The 21,173-nt window shown below is 40.0% G+C and overlaps 1 protein-coding gene and 1 long non-coding RNA gene across 3 annotated transcripts in view; one reads left to right on the plus strand and one right to left on the minus strand.

The window, feature by feature from the left end:
* Nucleotides 1-21,173, plus strand: part of aqr (aquarius intron-binding spliceosomal factor) — a 46,030-nt gene that overhangs the window by 22,551 nt on the left and 2,306 nt on the right. For both annotated transcript variants that reach the window (XM_003442946.4, XM_005477181.3), the window contains exons 26-34: nucleotides 1,919-2,054; nucleotides 4,030-4,239; nucleotides 6,215-6,352; nucleotides 6,463-6,534; nucleotides 7,169-7,356; nucleotides 8,432-8,603; nucleotides 12,055-12,225; nucleotides 17,613-17,698; nucleotides 20,659-20,833. In XM_003442946.4, coding sequence (XP_003442994.2) covers nucleotides 1,919-2,054; nucleotides 4,030-4,239; nucleotides 6,215-6,352; nucleotides 6,463-6,534; nucleotides 7,169-7,356; nucleotides 8,432-8,603; nucleotides 12,055-12,225; nucleotides 17,613-17,698; nucleotides 20,659-20,833 — 1,348 coding nt within the window. The remainder of the gene's footprint in view (nucleotides 1-1,918; nucleotides 2,055-4,029; nucleotides 4,240-6,214; nucleotides 6,353-6,462; nucleotides 6,535-7,168; nucleotides 7,357-8,431; nucleotides 8,604-12,054; nucleotides 12,226-17,612; nucleotides 17,699-20,658; nucleotides 20,834-21,173) is intronic.
* Nucleotides 16,545-21,173, minus strand: part of LOC102081873 (uncharacterized) — a 14,687-nt gene continuing 10,058 nt past the window's right edge. The window contains exon 3 of the long non-coding RNA XR_002057458.2: nucleotides 16,545-17,389. This is a non-coding gene — a long non-coding RNA (uncharacterized LOC102081873). The remainder of the gene's footprint in view (nucleotides 17,390-21,173) is intronic.

A 21,173-nucleotide genomic window follows, 5' to 3' on the forward strand; every position in this document is an offset into this window, starting at 1 on the left:
CTCTCCTGCCACCTCCTGAATATAAATAGCTCAGTGTCACTGAATATTAATACATTTTTTATGCTGTTACTATTTAAAGTGTTCTTATACCCTACAATGTTAATTACCATCTCATCCATCCATGGCACTGAGCAAATTGCACCCTATAGCTCTCAGCTTTCCTTAAGGAGCGAGGGAGGAGTTACGCATGCCTCTCATTTGCTGTACCCTTTGTATGACTGCTGCCTACTGGGAGTGCATGGTTGTAGTATGAATGATGATTTATGGAAACTGGGCATCCGCACATAAAGGCAGTCTCATGCGTTCTTAAATTATGCAGCAACACAGACATAAAAGAAAGAGCTCTAGCTAGCAGCAGTCGACATGTTCCCGCTTGCCCGGTTGCCTCACAACAACATGCAGACTCCACACTTCTTCCACCCCACTGACACCAGAATGAGGAGAGAGCCAGAGAGTTTTAATTAACACTGTACATGATAAAAAAAAATGGACGGCAGTGCTTTTCTGAGTGCTTAACAAAGGGGGAAGCTACAGCCTTAATTAACAACGCCTCCATGCATTTCATGAACAATTTTGTGCCATTTTAATGAGTTTTAGAAGGGGGATCTTGGTGATGGCTTAAGGAAGCCCTTGTTTAGTTTTGGATGGGTTTACATTTGCATCCCAGGTTGTCAAGATCATTTTATGACTCCAATTTAGGGCAGAAAATGAAATACACCATTCTCATTCAGATGTTTTACACGTATCAGAATTTATGAAAAAACTAAGACAGACTTGTAGATTAATGTACACTGCACATGTACTATACGTTTGTATCTATTTTAGGCTTTTGGTGAATGTATTACAGGTGTGTCATCCTAAGAGGCAAGGTCACTTCTCACTTTTATTTAATTTTACTCAGGCAGAGCAGTGTGATAGTCTTTGAGTCATCTGCTGACCAAGAATCTTTGGAGAGGGTCTAAAAATAGTGTTCACCTCTAGTATTACCCGGTAACCCCTCCTTCTTCCTGTCTGTTGTCTCACTGCCATCTCATGACATTTTTCAGCAGTATTGTTTAGCTGCATAATGAGATGCATGTTATAACGTAGAAAAGGAAGTATGTTCCCAGGTGACCATAACCAGAGAGCCAATATTCTGCACAGTCAAGTCAGTAATCACAAGACCCTGTCTCACATGTTTGCCATAAGTTGCAGTCTGAGGTTTTCTTATTGCTCAATTGCACGTTTAACTACGTGCTGCTATGAGTCATGCATGCAGGTCACGAGACATGCTGGTTTAGGTCATGACCATTGTTGGATTTATTACTCATTTCCTGTTTACTTTATGTAGAAAGCAATTTGTTACAAATTACTTTTCTGTTTCTCCTGGAGATTGGAGGATATGGATTTTTAAATGCCCGTTAAAAATACACCCTCAAACCTTACATATACATAAAACCCAATCAGGATGATATAAATAAGATTTATTATTTAAGTTTTACTACAAAACCAGCAGTTAAGTTGAAAGCCAGCGCTAACAGAAAAATATGGATGAGCAAACTGATGTTCCTCTGCTATGTACAACAGTTTTACTCATCTCTAATTCTGTTATGTGGTGCTAATTAATTTTCGGCCATTGAACGTTCGTGTTACTCCAGCTGAGGAAGTTGTTCTAGGCATGCAGATTTTTCACCTTTAGCTAGTCGGCTCACTTAGACAATCAAATTTTAATTATGCATTAATTAATCAAACATACCCTAATTATCATGCCATGTTTTTTTTGTCTGGGTTTATATAGGAAGTGTGATTTTGATTAAATATCACTCTTGTGTCATGCTGTGATAGCTTGTTATAGCTGGCTGATCGTTCCAACTGCCTTCTTATTTTTACAGGGGTTAACTGTTTAGATTGTTGACTAACACTCCTGTGCTCTCCTCAGATATGGAAGGGTAAACTACGTCCTGGCCAGAAGACTGGAGCTTCTCCGAGAGGTGGGAAGGTTACAGGAGAGCTTGGATGTCCCAGGAGATGTTTCTTATACCTGTGAGACTGCTGGACATTTCTACCTCTACCAGGTAAGACTGAATAGCTGCAATCTAAATTAGCAAGTATAGGCAGTTTTCCACTGCAGACATCTGTGTTTATCCTCCAGTGTCAGAAGCACCTGTAGCAACTCAGGGTAGGAAAAAAAAAAGACCTGATACTTTTCACTGCCCCAATAAATTGGTGTCTGGCCTTGATGTTGATAAACTTGCAACAAATGGTAATTTTTAAAAGACAGTAATCAGTGAGAAAAAGGATGGAAGACTCAAAACATCAGCATCAACATCCTAAAAATTTACTGTGCAGATAGAAAGCCCATTTCAGTTTTCTCAATTGCTTTATTGTTTTGATATCACACACACACACAGTCATGGATATGACTTGTGTTGTTTTGGTGCACTCAGAAGTTGAAGTCAAGGGCAAAGCTGTCACAGGATTATTATATAACCTCATGACCACACAGCATTGGAAACAGAAGGGCCTGGTTTTTGAGGCGTTGCTGTAAATGTTGCCATGTCATGTCTGTTCTTGCAGTGAAAAGGTAGTACATGTGTTTCTGTGATACAGAAAAAAAATTCATGTGTAATGTTGGATGTACTTGTAACTCTGAACTTTTATTCATTTTGTGTGTGGCGTAAGCAAGGGGAAAAAAACCAACTTTCATATTCTATTAAGCATTAAGCACCATTTGTGTAGAGATTTTGAAATTGATTTTCAGATGGAGTTAAGGAGATATTTTGCAGAAATAATTAGAATGGATTTCTGTAATGACCATCCTCCTCCTCAGACAGTTGATGAATGAAATGCAGACATTATTGAAGTTTCCATTCCCCCAGCACTCTGCTCTTTCTGTCAAGAATATAAATATTTAGAAATGCTCTTAATGCTTTCTGTTTATTCCTGTCACCTCATCATTACTGTCCCCTCAGGCTGCAGGAGAATTTCCACTGCTAGCAATTACCTACTACAATTTCCCCTGTTTGAAAAGAACAATTCCAAAAATAAACATTTTTGACACAGAAGTCCAAGGTTTCACCTTCAGTGAGGGCTAAATTAATGTTGTGTAAAAATATTCTTGTTTACCCCTCTAATTAAAGACTGTAATTGAATCTCAGTTGTTCAGGTAAAATCTATTGTGTAGGCATCCGGAACCATAGTGTTACTGTTCAAACATTTTCAGACCCAACTGTATAGTTCTTTGTCTTTTGAAGATGTTTTCAGGAGGTTGTTGGTGTAGTGACAACTTGACCGTGAACATACTTCCTTGATTATTCATGTGAATGTGAGTGATTGTTGATAACAGTGACTTTGTACATATCATTAAGGTTTCCATGGTAGTCCTAATAATCTGTGCAGACAGATACTTAACATGCAATTAAGCTCAGTCCTCTAGCAGACTCACTAATGCTATCCTTAATGTTGTTTTTTACAGGGGTATTTATAGAAATAAGCTACCCTGCTGCTTGGTTTTGGTTATTAGATACTCAGCAGGAGCACCTCTGCAAGAGTGAGCCTATCGCTTCTCATTTGTTCATTTTTGCTTGTTTATTTATTTTTCTATAGTCTGAATTTAAGCTTGGCAGAGCCATTTAAGATTGGCAGAGGTACACTACTCCTTCTGCTGTCCAAAAACAAATGTTGTATGAGAACATACAAACATCGCTCATGTGAGAAAATACCCCTGGTCATTTTCTGAATGTCGTGGCTAAGTGAAGCTACTTTTTGAAACCCTTAATTAGTAATCGCCCAAATAAAATGCTGCAGACTCTTAAGAGTTTATTGGTGTGAACAGGTGTGATTTTTCTCTCAGCATAATCTCAGCACCACCTGTCATGCATAACAGCCCACTTTAAAGCAATTATGGCTTGCCAGAAAAGACTGACTCTATTGAAGGTGCAACTCAAACTCGCATATCACATAGATGTCTGATTCTCGGGTGTATACTAAATATCACTACTGTGACTCTTTGAGAGGGTGTTCAGTGACTGTTGTCTCTTCCCACAACAGGTGATATCCCGCTGGGAAGAGTACATGAGCAAAGTAAAACCAAAACAGGGCAAGAACGTGGAGGTGGAGGCTGTTGCTGCACATTTTCCTTTCCACAAATACTTTTCCAATGCACCCCAGCCTGTGTTCAAAGGTCGGTCATATGAGGAGGACATGGACATCGCAGAGGGCTGCTATCGCCACATCAAGAAAATATTTACCCAGCTGGAGGTAAGAGGGTCACAGGGCCAGCATCTCCAAGTAGCATGTAAACTGGTTACTTGAGTTAAAAAAAAAAAGCCAATGTAAATTTATTCATAGAGAGTTCATCATTAAATCTAAAACCAATGTTTAAATATAAATTGAAATTAGCAATAAATATATACCCCTTTTCACTCAAACCCACGTATAAGCTTTACCTGCTGTATTTGATTATTTTCATACCAGCTGTCTTTCCAGGTATTGCACATTCTGTCTTGCACAAGTAACTGCCTACCTGGCCCCCACATTAACAGACTGTTGTCAGCTAATAGTGACTATCCACAGTCGTGGATGTGTTTATTCTGAGGTTGAAATTTCGCCTTGTATGTTATGCCTGTAGATATGCTTGCTCATGGCTCTGTGTTTTTCTCTGTCACTCTTTTTCACACCCCTTCACGCTCTCAAACACAGCTGAAAGTCTGTTATTATTCCTTCTGAGCCCATCAAACTGTTTCTGTAGGGATAACAAAAACATTTCAGATTTATGGGAACACCAAGGTGGTCTCCGAAAAGCAATAAAAAGTTATTGGCTAGAGGTAATGTCCCAACATGTGTTGTGACCTTGATTTATCTGGCTGGCCTCTGTATCACTGCATCACAGCACCTCCTCCCTCCTCCCTGAGCCTCACCCATGCTGCAGTGTAATCTGTACACCCATTAAGAAGTATTGCTCTGTGTGGTGCAGGGTAGCAGAAGCAACATTGTGCTGAATATGCTTATCTGTCTACCTTTTCAAATGTAAAAGCAGTTTTGAATAAGCTGTCAAAGGAATATCCTAAGAATGTATTGCTAGGCAAACAGAAAGAGCGGGGGAGACACAGTGTGCCTCCTGCGTTCATGTATAGACATCTGCTGTTTACTCCTCTGCAATTCCACCGTTTCATTCCACTTTTTAACTTATTTTTGGTTCCCTTTTCCTAGTTTTTTCAACTTCTATGAATTCTAACCATCTTAATATCACTCCTCAACTCATTTGCTGCCATGGGGTTTAAAAATAGACTTCATCAATATTACATGTTTTGATTAGTTTAATATTAATGCTAAAATAGTAACACATTAAATATTTATACCATGGCGCTGTCCGAGTCTCCTTTCCTCCATCCCTACCCTCCAGAGCTAGTGTACCAACCTGAAAATAGCTTGCCTGTTTACCCATACTCCTCTTCTGTGCATCCCCCCGCAGCTTTCTGTAGTGTCATCATATCACCAACCTGAAATGAAGTGATTTGTTTTTTGGGTTAAAAAAAAAAAATCCCCTAAATTTTCCTTTACAGTGTAACCCATGTAAGAAAATCTCTGCTAGAGTGCTCCTCAGGCTGCAGCTACTGAAAACAAAATACACCCCGCATACTTCACAGGAGAGCCCTGCGGCTGGCTAGTCTCTGTCACTGCATCATGGGAAAAGAGGACACTCACTTCTAATGAGAGAAGAAAGCAGAGGGATTATGTTAATTATACATTTCATTAAAAAGTGGAGTACTGTAAGTTTCCAGTCATTTAGATGTCCATCATGACTTTGTTGAAGTTTAGAATTGTGGTTCATCTTCCGGGTGTCACTTTGAATTAGCCACTTCAGCAAAGAAAAGTAGAGTCAGTTGGAGAAATTCAAACGCTTGGACGAAAGATAAGCCACTCAGTGTATCGTGATGTGTGCTGACTGGATTTCTGAATATTGAAATGTGCTTTTTAAAATTTAAGATTTTATTACGTTACAAGAGATTTTTATATTATCCATCATCTGTCATACTAATTGTTCATTAAAGTCATCCCTCACACTAGTATGGAAAAAAAAAAAAAAACTAAAAAATGACTCAATACAGAATAAATGTTAGCAATTTTAATTCATCGTGATGATATTTTACGTTTTTTGTTCCCTATCAATCTGGTTTTATAACATAGCTCTGTGACGTCATTCCTGAGTATCACTTTTCTTCTATCCTAAAAGGAATTCAGGGCCTTTGAGCTGCTGAGAAGTGGACTGGATCGCTCCAAATATCTGCTAGTGAAAGAAGCCAAAATCATTGCCATGACCTGCACACACGCTGCACTCAAACGTCACGACCTAGTGGAGCTGGGATTTAAGGTTGACTTTTGTCATTTTAAAAATGCATTTCCAATAATCTGGCTATATTTTGTTTGGCTGCAGTTAGTTTATGTATTGAAGTTACGTCAAGCTGTTCATTTCTTTATCAGTATGACAACATCCTGATGGAAGAAGCTGCACAGATTCTGGAAATTGAGACTTTCATCCCTCTATTGCTACAGGTAACCGAAATGCTAACTTGTAATTATTAAGCTTGAATGTTTTGACTGTTAATCTTGACTGAAAAATTATTCTCACAAATCTGCCAGGATTTGTCATTGTCACTGGTTTGTGTAGTTTAATCTTTACATCAGTACCCTTTTCAAATTGACTTTTCCCATTAAGATTTTCCTAATGGGCTCCATAAAAATGGTCTTGGTCTCTGGTAGCTATGACTAACATTCTGTGTTGTAATTTCTGTTTACGGACAAGATCATTAGGCACACCAGCCTATCCAGCAACCTTGCCAGAACTCCTCATTATCTCTCCTCTGTGCCAGTCAGAACCTTTTGCCAGGCTCATTGTCCTCCCCTTCCCTTTTACTACCAGCTATTCAAACACAACCAGTGATCACACTTTAAAACAATCTTACACAATGGGTGGAATATTAGATCTTTGTGAGGTCCAGCTCCAAAACACATCACTGCATTTGACAGTATGACACATATGTTTGTTAGAGAAAGCATGTCAGATGTTGATGTTGATTTTAAAACGTAAACCTAAATTAACCGTTACACCTTCACTGATCATTATATATTGTCACAGTATCTCTATTTTTTTTTACTGCTTGTTCATCTTATGTTCCTCTATCTGCAGAACCCAGAGGATGGCTACAGCAGGCTAAAGCGTTGGATCATGATTGGCGACCACCACCAGTTGCCCCCAGTCATCAAGAACATGGCTTTCCAGAAGTACTCCAACATGGAGCAGTCTCTCTTCACCCGATTTGTGCGCCTAGGGGTGCCCACAATAGATTTGGATGCACAGGGCCGTGCACGTGCAAGGTGGGTCACCAAGCAAAATACAATCTCAGTACCCAGAGGGGCTCACAGGGATAAAAAAACGTAATGTTTAAATGTAATTTGGAAGAAGTTCCTTAAACATAATTGAATAGTAATTTAATAGTAATTATTCTTTCTATATACCTTTATGCTTTACAGTGCTTTATTTTATGGATGCAAGTCAGTGGTCTTACCCTTGATTCTAAAAACTCAAACTTATTAACTTATTGCTTCAGAATGTTCAAGTTTGCATTAAACCCGAGCAGCTAAGTCAGTCTAAGCAATGACCATTAGACCTCTTACTGTTGTTGCTAAAAAAAAAAAAACTTTCAGACTGGCCACAACGACGGCGAAATGCCCAAATCATTAGCAAACCGTTAAAAATAAATCAGTTCAATTAAGTATATTTAGTTATTGAGCCTTTGTCAAAAGAAATGTTTTTGCTTGGTAATGGAGAAAACATTTGTGTAGTAATGCCGGGCGAGCAGGATGATCAGGCAGACTCTGTTTAAACAGCCAGAGTTGGGAAATGATACCTTTACTGGATTTACTGAGAAGAGCCCATCTGTTCTCTGACTGCAGAGCATAGCAACATAATCAGAATAACACCTGTTATCATGGTAACATACACAAAAATGGCAACACAAATGAAGATCAAATGCCTGAAATCTGGCGTTTTGTGCATCAGTTGTCTAAACATAGTATGAAGCAAGAAGAAAAAAAAAATCTGCTTGTTCTCTTTTGACATGAGAAAAAAGTCCAGTACAGATATTTGGGATGTTAGTTCACAGGACATAGCTCAGCCCAAGATGTGCTGCATTGTTTAAATAACTGAGCGAGGTTATTTCTAACCCCCAGAAATTGAATTGGAATGGAGAAATTGCAACATTTTTCTTTATTTGCTGTAAAATTGGTCTTGCATTTCAGTTTTAGTTGCATTAAACGCAATAAATGTATCTGCCTTGCCTTAAGCTGTGGGAACCCTGATTGTGCTGATTGATTAAAATTTCCAGTGGTCCTGTCAGGGAAACTGTAACACAGATGTGACCTAATGCGTGTCTGTGTTGCTATCTCACAGCCTGTGCAATTTGTACAACTGGCGCTACAAACACCTGGGGAACCTGCCTCACGTTCAGCAACTTCCCGAGTTTCAGGTGCCCAACCCCGGCCTGACGTTTGATTTCCAGCTAATTAATGTGGAAGACTTCAATGGGGTGGGAGAATCTGAGCCCAACCCTTACTTTTATCAGGTTAGTAGATCACATGAATGAACGCACTTGATGTAATCCTTGCACATCCTTGTATGACATTTGTCGAACATATGTAAAAATGTAAAAACAACCAAGTATGTTTAATTATTGGGGAAAAAAAGGGGAAATAGCCCCATGCGATAACATTGTAATGTGATTCTAGAAGTAAAATGTTTATTTTTAACTCAAATAGTATACTGCCTACAGTATGAGCTACTTCAATTGAAACAACTGAATACTCCAAACAGAACATCATTAGTATTTTGTGTATATATGTAGCCCAGGTACAGAAATTGTTTGAATAGCTGAAATGGTTCATGTTACACAAGCTGTGGAACTACCCTCCGTTACAAGGAAACACATTCACACTTCCAGCAAGAAACAGAAGCATGTTTTCTCTAGCCTCCATTTCCTCTAAATTGGTTGTTGTACAGCAGTTCATTCATTTTTAAATTTCACTGGTTCAGCTACCAGTCCATATAATATATTCATCACTCTGCTTAGTGTGCAGCTAACACTGGCTGCCCAGCACAGACCAGGCGGTTTGTCCTTCACACCGGAAGACAGACTGTGTTTCATCCTGACATTGCTGAGGCACGAAGACTGTGTCTGGGCACAGGGCAGGGTTGATAGGGGTGTTTACTTTGGCAGTGCACCAGCCCACGAAGACCACATATTAGTGTCAAGTAAAAAAAACAAAAAACAAATTACATTTCTCCAAGAAGATAAATAAAAATAGTATAGCTTATAGAAGTGTAAGATATTGTAAATAAAACATCCACTGATACTTTAAAGAGTTTGTAGTAATCAGAGCCGACAGCACTGGATTTCAGATAAGATATCCTGTGTAATGATTGAAATATCAAATTGAAGCTTTCAATTTAGAATGTGCATACCCATTAAGTGGATCATATTGCTTCATGAATCTTTCAACTACATTCACGCTGTGCACACTCAAGTCCCTAAAGCTTCTTATTGTTCTTAATTCAGCACCATGTGTGCTTCTCGTGGTACCAGGTCACATGAACCTCAACTCCATTTGCCAGTTGCCATTTTGAGTCTCCTCAAGGGAATCTCTTCAATATCACTCGTTATGCTTGACAAGCACACACACAGATGCACTTTCCTGGAAACCAAAGAGGATAAATTTGACACTAGACGAGCAATTGTATCCAGTGTACACTGAATACATGTCGCAGCTGAACAAACACTGCCACCACCACTGCTTTGTGGTTGCACGTGAACTGTGCATAACCCATACACAAATACTGTGTGCACAAAATATAGTGCAAAGGGTCTTTTTCCCGTGCTTTGCCTCATTTGCTAAAGCTCTTTCCCTATTGAGTCTCAGCTAACTGATAGTACTTCACTGTTGTCAAATGGCTCATGAAGAGTAAGATGCCTATGTAAATCCCCATCTTCTGTTTGGAAATTGCCTCCCTCAGCCATTAGGCTTGTTAGTATAGACTTTTCTGCTTTACAAGCTACATTTTAAATTGCATAAGAGCAACCTGCATGGTGGAGTTTACTTACAGGTAGCCTGAATTTATGCCTCTCATTATCAATAATGTTCTTGTATCTACTCTAAAGTGTATCTGTGTGTAACCCTCTCTCCTCAGTCCACGTTTGATCATTCTATCCTCTCCAGTCCTTTTGCAGTCACGAACCACTGGCTCAAACTTCAATGGCTTAGGTCTGACCTTGTTGTAGTTGCCAGCTTCTTTTGGGGTTTAGGCTTTAGATTTGATGTATGTTAGAAATGCAAATGAAAGACAGAAATCTGGAAGTGTCACAGATTTTTACTTGAATGTCTATTTATTTGTTGTGTGTGTGTATGAGATATGCATTCTTGGCTTTTGCTACATGATTGTGGTTTTGTAGATGATCTGTAAATGCAGAGGGTTAGAAGTAACTTTGCTGGAGAAGTAAGTTGCGATTTTTAAATATCTGTGCCATTTGTAGGCAGGTAATAAGGGACTAAGAACAAAGGATGTCATTGTTTTTGATGTGCTGACTCTAGTGCAGCTAGCTCAGGAACTGTTGATGAAGCTGCATACATTATTATCAAAGATGCGAGGCAGCAGTCCACATTTAATTGAAACTGAATGAATAATACATGGCGTTGCCTTTTTTTCTTTTCTTTTTTGGGCTTTATTTGAAGGACAGAATGTAGCCTTGGAACCAGGGTGCACAAGCTCGGGAATTTGTTGATTGTTAATTTGGTGAATAACGTTTTACATGTATTCACATTGGGAGAAAAACTTTGATGTAGTCCTAGGTCCTGGAGATTTGTAATTGGAAATGAAAGAGAAATCATTATATCAGATAGGTGTAGGTAGTAACATTGTAGCCATTGTCAGTGTGGTTATTTGAATGTGTGTTTCTGTCTTATTGTCCAAGCACAGAGAGCTCCTGTGTTGTGCATAGTGACAAAAAAGAGGAAAAAAAACGCATGTCTGTTCTGCTCTAGAGGTGAGCATTTTAAATGTACGTTAGGTAACCTTTTTCATCTGTTAAATGCTTTTCATTGCCAGATTCTGAGTGATTGCAACATAAAAAGAGACAGTCCCTGACTCTCTTAGTTGCCTCAGATAGACTAGGGACTAATGTCTGTGTAAAAAGATGGGGTTCTGATTTTCCACGAAAATTCCAGAAATCTGATGTTTACACTTGCTTCTGATCACTTCAGTGCCTCTCGTCTGCTCACAGTGTAAACAGAGAGCTTTAATAGCGAGTGGTAGCTTAGAAATGGACTCCAATATCAACAAACAAGTTGTCTAATTATTCTGAATTACTTAATCTGCCAATTTTTTTGAGCTAAACTTCACCATATTTGTGCAACGTAGCAAATTTGCAGCCAAACACTAGCTTGTTAAATGTATCTTGCCTGCTTCACTAAGGATATATACTTCAATATGTATGAATAACATTTCCCTTCTATGATGAACAAGCAGTAGGCCAACTCACTGTAACTTAGTTACACAACATGTTTCTGGTGTTCACAGCTGTTTCCTGTCAAAGTAAAATTTGTTGTCATTATATTAATACTCAGCTTATATGCTGGTCTCATAACTGATGTGCAAAACACATGATGCATAGTTGTATATAACAGTGCAGGACAGGCTTATTTATGTATCATCACTTTTTTTGGCTGATGCAAGCAAATGGTGTGCAGGCATGTGTTGTGTGTGACCAAGAAGCTGCAATTTACTTAATAGTCCCTGGTGTCATTATAAACTTATGGTCTGAAGTTATCAAAACCTCCTTTAACATGGAATTCATTAGGGACTGAGTTTCTTTTGGAGCCAGCTATAAGTGGCAGTTTGAGGGACTGCAATATGTGCCACTTTAGCACAAGCTTCATTTTTCAGCCCCAGAGGTTGGGCAGCAATGGTTGTTTATTTCAGTAATATAATGTTATTCTGACCAATCTTTCTCTCTCTCTGTGAAGAACCTGGCAGAGGCAGAGTACTGTGTGGCTCTATACATGTACATGCGTCTGTTGGGCTACCCAGCTGAGCGTATCAGCATCCTCACCACCTACAATGGACAAAAACACCTGATCAGAGATGTCATCAACCAACGCTGTGCTGGAAATCCAGTGTTTGGTCAGCCCCACAAGGTAAGCACCATTTGAAACAAACCAATTGGGAAGCAGCAATCTTGTATGTGTCATGTTATCAAAGCACAAGCAAGAGGTGATTAAATAAACACACTCCATTATTGGACAGGTTTTGTAGCAAGTACTGGGTTTTTCAAGTATTCAGTCAAACTTGATTATAAATGAATGATCGCACACTTGAGGGTGATACATTAGTCCTCTCTTATGTCAAAGGAATCAATTTTTCAGTCAGACATGTTTTCACCACCTATATATGTAGGGCTACAACTAGCGTGTTGGAAACGCGTATCACACATGACATGGATAGTTTCTTCACACCTCCGGATGCCAGCTGCAGTTATTGCACCAACCTCTTATCCTCCATTGCACTGGGAAAGATATTCACAGCTCTCCAAGCATCTTGGAGGGATTTCCCTAAGTGTTTGTCACTCATTAACATTAATGTGTAAACTGTATTGTTTGTCTGTTCAGTTTAAGAAGAGTTTTATATTTGAACTGGAGTTTATCGATGTATAACTTTTAAAGTACTATTTGAATTTTAGTAAATCTCAATTGTTCACGGTGGGTAAAAGACAGAGTGGTAACAGGAAAAGCAAATTATAGGTGTGTGCAAGCATTTGAAAAATTTGTTTGACTGACTGTAAATACAGGGAGAGTCTGTTCATCCCTGAGGGATACAGTTAGGTTTTCTTCTAGCCTATATTATTCCCCCGAACTTCTCTTGTCTCTCCTCTTTTCCTTTCTTTACAGTGTGTTAAGTCAGCAACCCGCCGGCACAGTTTCCCATCCACTTTCTGTTTGTACTGCTAAATGCTTTTACTCACTAGCCTCAGGTTATGCTTTCCTCGCTCTTCATTTTTTCTCCCTACACACATTGTCTCACCTTTCTTCGGTCTGGGTTTTCACACACTTAACAATGTCACAGACTCTTCCGGCATTCCAGTAAGAGTGGAGTGGAAATGGCATATCAACAGTTATATGGAGCGTTGTTATGTCAGGTAGCATAGGGTCAGCAGCAGCACGCCTTCAGTAATATTGCGATCGGTTTAGTTTAGTTGTGCATATTTTTGGTGTTTCTTTAACAGCAGGAGTGTTAAAGTGAGGTGGCTCTTCACAATTAACCAGTGTTTCAAACTGAAAGAATAAATACTCAGAGCAATAATCCAGGTATGTTCTCTATTTTAGAAGACATGTATTTTTATTTCCCACAAATGCCCAGAAAATGTAAATGGCATGTACCAATCTTTTTGTTTATCACACAGTATTTTGTGAAATTTACTGTCTACTCATTACTCATCTGTTACTGCTGAGTACATAAAAAGTGAATAAAAAATATACATAGGCCATTTTGTCCAAAAGCAGGCAGAGTGGAAGCAGGTTCTTCCAAGTATGATAGCAATTTGGAGGTTAGAATAGTGGTTTGTTATAGCGTCCACTGTGATTCAGTCTTTACTCATTCCATGCTGTTGTGTCTGTATTTCTTGCTGTGCAACCCTACCTTGTTGTTTTGTTTTGAAGTACATTCCCTGCCCTGACAGCTAGCCAGAAATTTTGCTTAGCCATGTGAAATGTCCTGCAATGTCAAGACATAAAGCATCATTCATTGTGCTCATGGCCTTAGTCAGTATGCATGCCTAGTAATAAAGTGACAGGAGTGACAGGTTGTTAGATTTGCTGAGATGAAAGATGGCCAGAGACAGAGAGAGATGAAATAGAAAGAGGGGCTCTTGTGGGAAAAAATGCTGAGCAGCTGAAAGGTCATGGCGCTGAGCACTGTGTCCACAGTGTGTCTGACAGTGTGTCACAAAGCGTAAAACGGCGCAAATGTCAACATCCAGCTTACTTTACTGTTATAACTTTAATTAGAAAGAAAAGCAGAGGAAGGCCAGTTAGCACCAGTCACAGTGCCAGCGTCAAACATGCTTGCTCAAGCTTTTTACAGAATCCCAAACAACAGTTTGCGTAAATACAGCATGTGTGCAAATACTTTTTATTTATTTTCCTGAGTTTTACAGAAAATATCCATTTGGTTCTGTTTTCTTTGATGAAGAAGTGCTGGAAGTCTGACTGTCAGAGTTTGACTATTTAGTTAGTAAGAAGATACATCAACCGGGTCAAGAAGAGATGAATGCAAAGTGACAAAGTACCTATTTAAGGTTTCATTCCTTATTCTGAATGACCCTCTGCAGCTGTCTAACTCTTCTACGTGACCACAAACACACAGCTTTTCATATACTGAGAGCAACATTACTAGCCTCTTTGACAACATGAAACGTGTAGAAGAGGTGTCTTAACATTTCCTAGCATCATATTTTTTTTGTTGTTTTTTTTTTTTTCTTAGATCTGAAATCCTGGAACACACAAGCAATACAAAGCTGTTAACTCTGGCGTCCCTGCCATTCCTCTTGTGAAAAATTGAATAATCCAGAGGTCGGACTTGTGCACATTCCCAGCAGTAATTACCATAAGTAAGACAGAGTAACAGAGAAAATAAGAAGGGAGAGATCAGTGGTTGATCATCATCTAATAGTGTGCCATTGTCTCCATAAGAAGTAGGCATGTTGGAAGAAAACATTTGGCAGTAAAATAGCTGTTTGTGTATCTCAAGGAGTATTCGCTGTGTGTGTTTTCTTATGTCCTCAGACATGCATGTGCTACAATGACATGACCTCTATAATTCTCTCCCTGGAAGATTCTCATAAATAACTAAACACCATGCAGAATGCTATACCTCGGGGAGAATGTCGATCCGGGCTTTGTTATCACTTTCTGTAGGCTAAGAATAACTCCCTCTCTAAAGAACCACATTTGCTGCAAACCAAGATTCACCGTTTCTCATGTGTCAGTACGTGCATGCATACCATGGATGTGTAACTTGAGCATACAGCCGACGATATCTCCTGCTATTGTAAAAGCAACATATTGTTGCCTCTGGTCTTCCACCTGTTCTACATAGCAACAGGGAGACGTAAATAAATACCTCATTAGTCCCATCGCTCTCGATTTTACACATTAACACACACACACACACACACACACACACACAGTCTCCCCACATTCCCTTCCTCTTATCCAAAAGGGGTTTTGGAGAGGTTCACTGAGGGTTGCATTTACTAATAGGTGGTAACCACAACCACAGGATGATTTATTTAGCATGGCTAGTTACTGAATGCTGTAGTTCCGGGCCTGCATGGCTCCTCAGTGGAAGCTGATGTCCTATTGATCCATTTTAAAAAGTGAAACTATAAAGGACAGGCCAGCCTCTTTCTGCTTGGCTATGAGTTTTTTTTTAGCATGTGTCGTATGTAACTATACAGTAGCATTTTTGTATAGTACTTAAAAAAAGGGACTTAATAACTTGGCTTTTAAACTCAACAACTTTGTTACCATTTGCAAGATAGGGGACACTCCAGCTCTGATGTGTTTTTCCTTGATCATTCTAAGGCTACGTTCACACTGCAGGCGAAAGCGCATCAAATCCGATCTTTTTTTGACCCTATGCGACCCATATCTGATCATGGTAAGACAGTGTGAACGGCACAAATCCGATATTTTCAAATCCGATCTGGGTCACTTTCGTATGTGGTACTGAATCCGATACATATCCGATGTTTTAGAAAGCGACTGCTGTTTGAACGGTCATGTCACATTAAATCCGTCTTTTACGTCACTGACACAAGACAGACGCCAATTATCAGCGCCGGAGAAGCGCCCGAGAAGACCTCGCGAACGCTTCCTGGCCATCCAGTGTAGATGTTAGTGAAACTGTTGGTAAGACAACGTGAACATTTTATTTGTACTGTATAATCTGCAGATTCTGACAGAAATCTGCAACTATCCTTTGAAGCACCGCTTCTCTAAAACAGCAATACGGATAATTTTTAATGTATTTACATTATTATGTAAATAACAAAATAACTTAAAGCAAAAATTGGGAAACGTAAAGTCCAAAGTCTTTATATTAAGGGCCATCAGTCAAACAATACTGTTGGTCTGGGTCTAAACAGAGCGCGTTGTGTGTGACATCTTCTTTTGCGCATGCGGGCCGCTTTGAGCGTTCACACTAGAGCGCGTTTGCTGTCGCATTTTATTTGTAGTGTGAACAAGCAGACAAAAAAAATCAGATTTGATTAAAAAAAATCGGAATTGAGCATTAAGACCTGCAGTGTGAACGTAGCCTAATACTGTGCTATCAAATTTAAAACAGTTATTTATTTAACAATTCTGTAGGTTTATATATATTTTTTATTTTATTTTTTTAAATGGGGATGGGAGGGATTATTTCTACCCAAGGCATAATCACTCAGTTATTAATAGTTGTTATTATAATTCCACTTAACATTTTTCCTGAATACTCTAAACATTGCAGCTTTTTTCCAGAGCAGCATACTTTAACCAAGCGTTAACCACTAACATCTCCATGTGGCTTCTAACCAAAAACAACAGCTGATCAGACTATTTGCATTAACATCAACTTCTCTGTCTATAGTTACACACTGTTTACACAGTGTAGACACTGTGTAATGTGGTTTTGGACTCAGATTTACATCCCTAAGATATTTCTAGTCCAACTCGGAAACACCACTAAAAATAGACACAGAGTGAAGGCTATATGATCATGAAAGAGCTTATGAAGTTGGAGCATATTCCATGTATACACTCCAACACTGTCAAGGCTGTGCACACTCGGTGTAGGTAGTTCGGTATGAAAGTTTTCACATTCTTGCATCTAATCAAGACCAGTCCTTGTATTGAGTTTGAAGTGCACATGCTTTATGATAGCTTTATTACATAAAGTAACATGACTGACAAAGTCAAAACACAGCACAGTTCTTTATGTAGTTGAATAAGTACACTTCTCAGCAAGACAGGATTACTGGAGTATAAAAGCAAATTGGCTGACACGGGTTCCCTTTTGCTTAGAAAAAAAAAAATTCCACAGAGAGAGCCACTTCTACATTTTCTGTCTCCTTGAAATAATCTCTGATGCAGTCAAGTAGTTCCCCCTCCCCCTCCCAAGTGGCCCTGAATCCCAGGAGACCAGGTAAGAGGCTGCTGGTGGCAAATGCCCTTTAAGCCGTATTAACCCTGCTGGCTGCCCGTGTGGCCCACAGCGATAACGGCAGCAACAAGAAAGTACCTTCGCCGTCTCTTAACGTTCACCCTCAAAAAAGAAAGAAAAGGCAAAGAAAAAGAATTTAAGACGGAAAGCGGTCTCGCTCATGTTTTTAAACATTTCAGCTAAATCCCTCCACCTACCTAAAATGCAAACACTCATTTACTTTGCAAAGCGTATCCGCTGCCGGAGCTTAGTTAGCATATCTTTGATATTTATGTGCATTTGTGTGTCGTGTTGTTGAATAATAAATATGTTTGTGTCTGTACAGATTACGACAGTGGACAGGTTCCAGGGTCAGCAGAACGACTACATCATCCTCTCCCTGGTCCGCACCAAAGCTGTGGGACACCTGAGGTAATTACTTCTTTGCATGCCAAGCAGGAAAAAAAGTATCTAATCCAAAATAGCCTTCAGCTCTCAGCAGCTATTCTGCTTTAAAATACTTGTGTAATATGAAATACACCTAAGATAAACATCCTCCAGGGAAATAACACTGCAGAAAAGCTGGCACTTAATTCTCGTGAGACAGCTGCTCTCAGGAGGCTTTCTCTTTTTGTCATATGTAACTACTGAATAAAGTTTGCTGAGGGAAATAACAGTGTTGCAGTTTTGAGGTAAGTATGAGCTTAATTATGATGCAGGGAGGATAAAGGTGCTTAAGGACACATCTATGGAGCTGACTGTAGTTTTTGTTCCAGTTAAGAGAAATAATTGTGCTCTGATGATTAGGTTGACAATAACTAACAAAGAGCTCAGTTCTGATCAAAGGCAAACTGTAAAGCAGTCAGTATGATGGATAATCACTGCTCTGCTACACGCCCCTTCATGGCGTCTTCTTTCATTGGCAGCTTTGTTTTGTTTTCTCTCTGCTTTCTGTTCATTTGGCTATGGCCTCTTTGCCCCATGTCACTGAATTAATTTGTAGTCAAATGATCTTTCACTTCTCTGCTGCTGTGAGATTCCAACAACCAAGGGTTTTATACCAGGCATGTGATCTACAGCACTTCTACTTGACATGCCGGCCGCTGGCTGTGATGTACAGTAGCTGCTTTTGCAGTTGCACTGCTCACAGCTTTATCAGAGAATTGGACAGTCTGCAAATTGGAACCCGAGTGCAAATTATAAGCCATTCCCTTTGTAGCTCTGTACGCCCCACCCTTCACTGTGGCCATTTAGCTAGCACAGAAAACACTTAAAAACTCTATTTTGTTCTTTCTTCATCTCACAGATGGAGCGATTAATTAATGTAGCTGAAAGTGAGAAACTGCAGCTGACTACAGAGAGGGGTACTTTATCTTGCTGGCAGTGCCTGCTCTCCTCTCTGTATCATTCATTTGATCTCGTCTCTGACTCGATATTACATCCCACCTTTTACACATTCTCAGTGTAGCAGTTTTTCAGTGCAGGGAACGTACAATAGTTCTAGAGCTTCTATTCTCTTTGATTAAGACTTTTGATAAGACTGAGCTTCAAGGCCCTGAAAACCAAGCTGTCAATCACTGATAATGTTTGTGGTTATTTCATATAAGAATGTTTGAATCAACCTTTTTGTGATTATTCTGGCAGGCTGCGTCAAATTTTGGATTTGCTTTTTTAATTGTTAATATTTATTGTTAACCGTGAGGGATGTGAATAAGAAATCAGCCACCATGAGTCATTTAGATTAAACCATTAATGTAAAATATAACAGAAAATGTCTAGTTAATTCCATTGTTATAGTTTTTCATGATGGTCATTCATATGTTGGCATCCCAGACAGCTTGTGAATGGTCAGCTAAGTGGTTGAGAGAGCAGTGCTTCATGGGAGCTCCTAGTGCTGTCCATTGTGTTTTTCTCATAATGGGATCACTGCGGTGTACCACTGGCTTTTACCTCACAATCCTCCTCCCCCTCTCTCCCCTGCCCCTGCCCCTGCCCCTGCCCCTCTCCTCATGGCAATCCGCAGCCGTGACAACCACAGGGGATGCAGCTGACCATATGATGAGCTGACCCTCGCTTTGACAGGGGAAGCATTCCCGTGATACACACGGGCACGCTCACATGCAGGAGCACACACTTTGACAGGGAAGCACAGATTCAGAGATGCTCTGACATGCACGAACACACATGTGGGAACACACACCGTCCACTTTGCCCTGTCATGTCACAGCACAGTCCAGGTGGGCGTCTCTCAGTAGTGCCATGTCCACAGGCTATCGTGCTTCATGATTGGTTCATCTGCTCCACATGTCTGTGCTCATTGGCCTAGGCAGCAGTAGTTTGTCTCTGTGGAAATGTTTCATTTTGTACCGTGCCCCCATTTTTGCCTGAAATGTGCAGTAATTTTCACATTAATCTATAGGCTGCTCACGTTTACTCACTCGTACCCTGCACAATGGCTCCCATAAGCCTTTTTGTCATATTCACAGAACTCATCATGCATATTGCAAAGATTAATCCTCTTAATCTCATGAAGTGCTCAGGTGGACTCCACATTTCATATTTTTGGCTATACTTAAGAGTATGCTATATACAAAAACATGGCTGTGTGTCTTATTCGTCAGCATCAAAATAAAGACTATTGCCAGAGCTGTTTGAGTAAAAACAACTTCTTTCTCAAATGCTTTCACCAATGTTTAATCTCACACCACAGACTTACAGGTCAGTTAAATGGTTACACGTTTTCTTTATAACCAAATTTAACTGTGCAGATAACTGAGACAATATAAGGATTCAGTAGGTTCAAAGGGAAACCCCCTATAAATGCTTCATTCTGTGGTGTTTACAGTTGTCCAAATCTTCTCCCTCTCCTCGTGTGTGTGTGTGTGTGTTTTGTATAGAATGCTAATGTACAGTATAGTGGGATGTGTACTACAAGCAGTGTTTTTGCAGGGGAGCAAACAGACAAGCCAGAGAAAGCTCAGAGAAATGACTGCCTCTGTCCTTAATCTCTTAATACTACTTGATGGCATAAAAAAGTAACCTATTCCATCTACCCTTTCCCGTGCTCTCCTACCTCTCTGACTCTTTGCCTGCAGTGCTTATCCATGCCCTTTGTCTTCCATTTCTGTATTTCTCTCTTATCCTCAGTATTTTCCCCACTCAAGTAGTGCCGCTTATCCTTCACTAAACCTCTTTCCTCGTACACTACGCTGCCTTTTCTTCTCTTCCCCTTCAACCATTACTCGGTTCTTTCACTGTGATCTCTTCGCTTCAGTTTTTGTTTTTGCCCCTACGCAGGATCTCTTCTCCTTTTTACAGTTTCACACATTTTTCCGCCACCCCTTCACGTCTTTTCCCCTCAAGTCAATCCTTTTTTTTCTGTCTCTCCACAGGGATGTGAGGCGTCTGGTGGTAGCCATGTCAAGAGCCAGACTGGGCCTGTACATTTTTGCCCGAGTGTCACTGTTTCAGAACTGCTTCGAATTGACTCCTGCCTTCAACCAGCTCACTGCCAGACCACTGCAGCTACACATTAGACCACACGAGTACTACAACCAGGAACAGCCTGTAAGCAGACATACACATGCACATGCTGATCTCATAAAACCTACCATATTAGATCTGCCCCATTATGAGATATTCAAGCGGGAGATATGCTGATAAGAACTGAGCTTCTTTCCCACGGTTCAGGCCAGTGCCCATTTACATAAAATTCGCGCCGTCTTCACCATCCCACCACGTCATTGCCGCTACAGCCCACTGGCTCGGTCTAATCCCCCCTTTTTATATTCAGAGTGGAATCTTCATTCCACTCAGAATATTGGTCCTCACTGGTCTCACTTCTTACTGCAGCTTTACCCAGGTCCCAGTCTGGTAAGAGCATTCTGCAGACCAGCTGCAAAGATGA

The sequence above is a fragment of the Oreochromis niloticus genome, linkage group LG19, assembly GCF_001858045.2.
Source record: "Oreochromis niloticus isolate F11D_XX linkage group LG19, O_niloticus_UMD_NMBU, whole genome shotgun sequence".
Lineage (NCBI taxonomy): Eukaryota > Metazoa > Chordata > Actinopteri > Cichliformes > Cichlidae > Oreochromis > Oreochromis niloticus.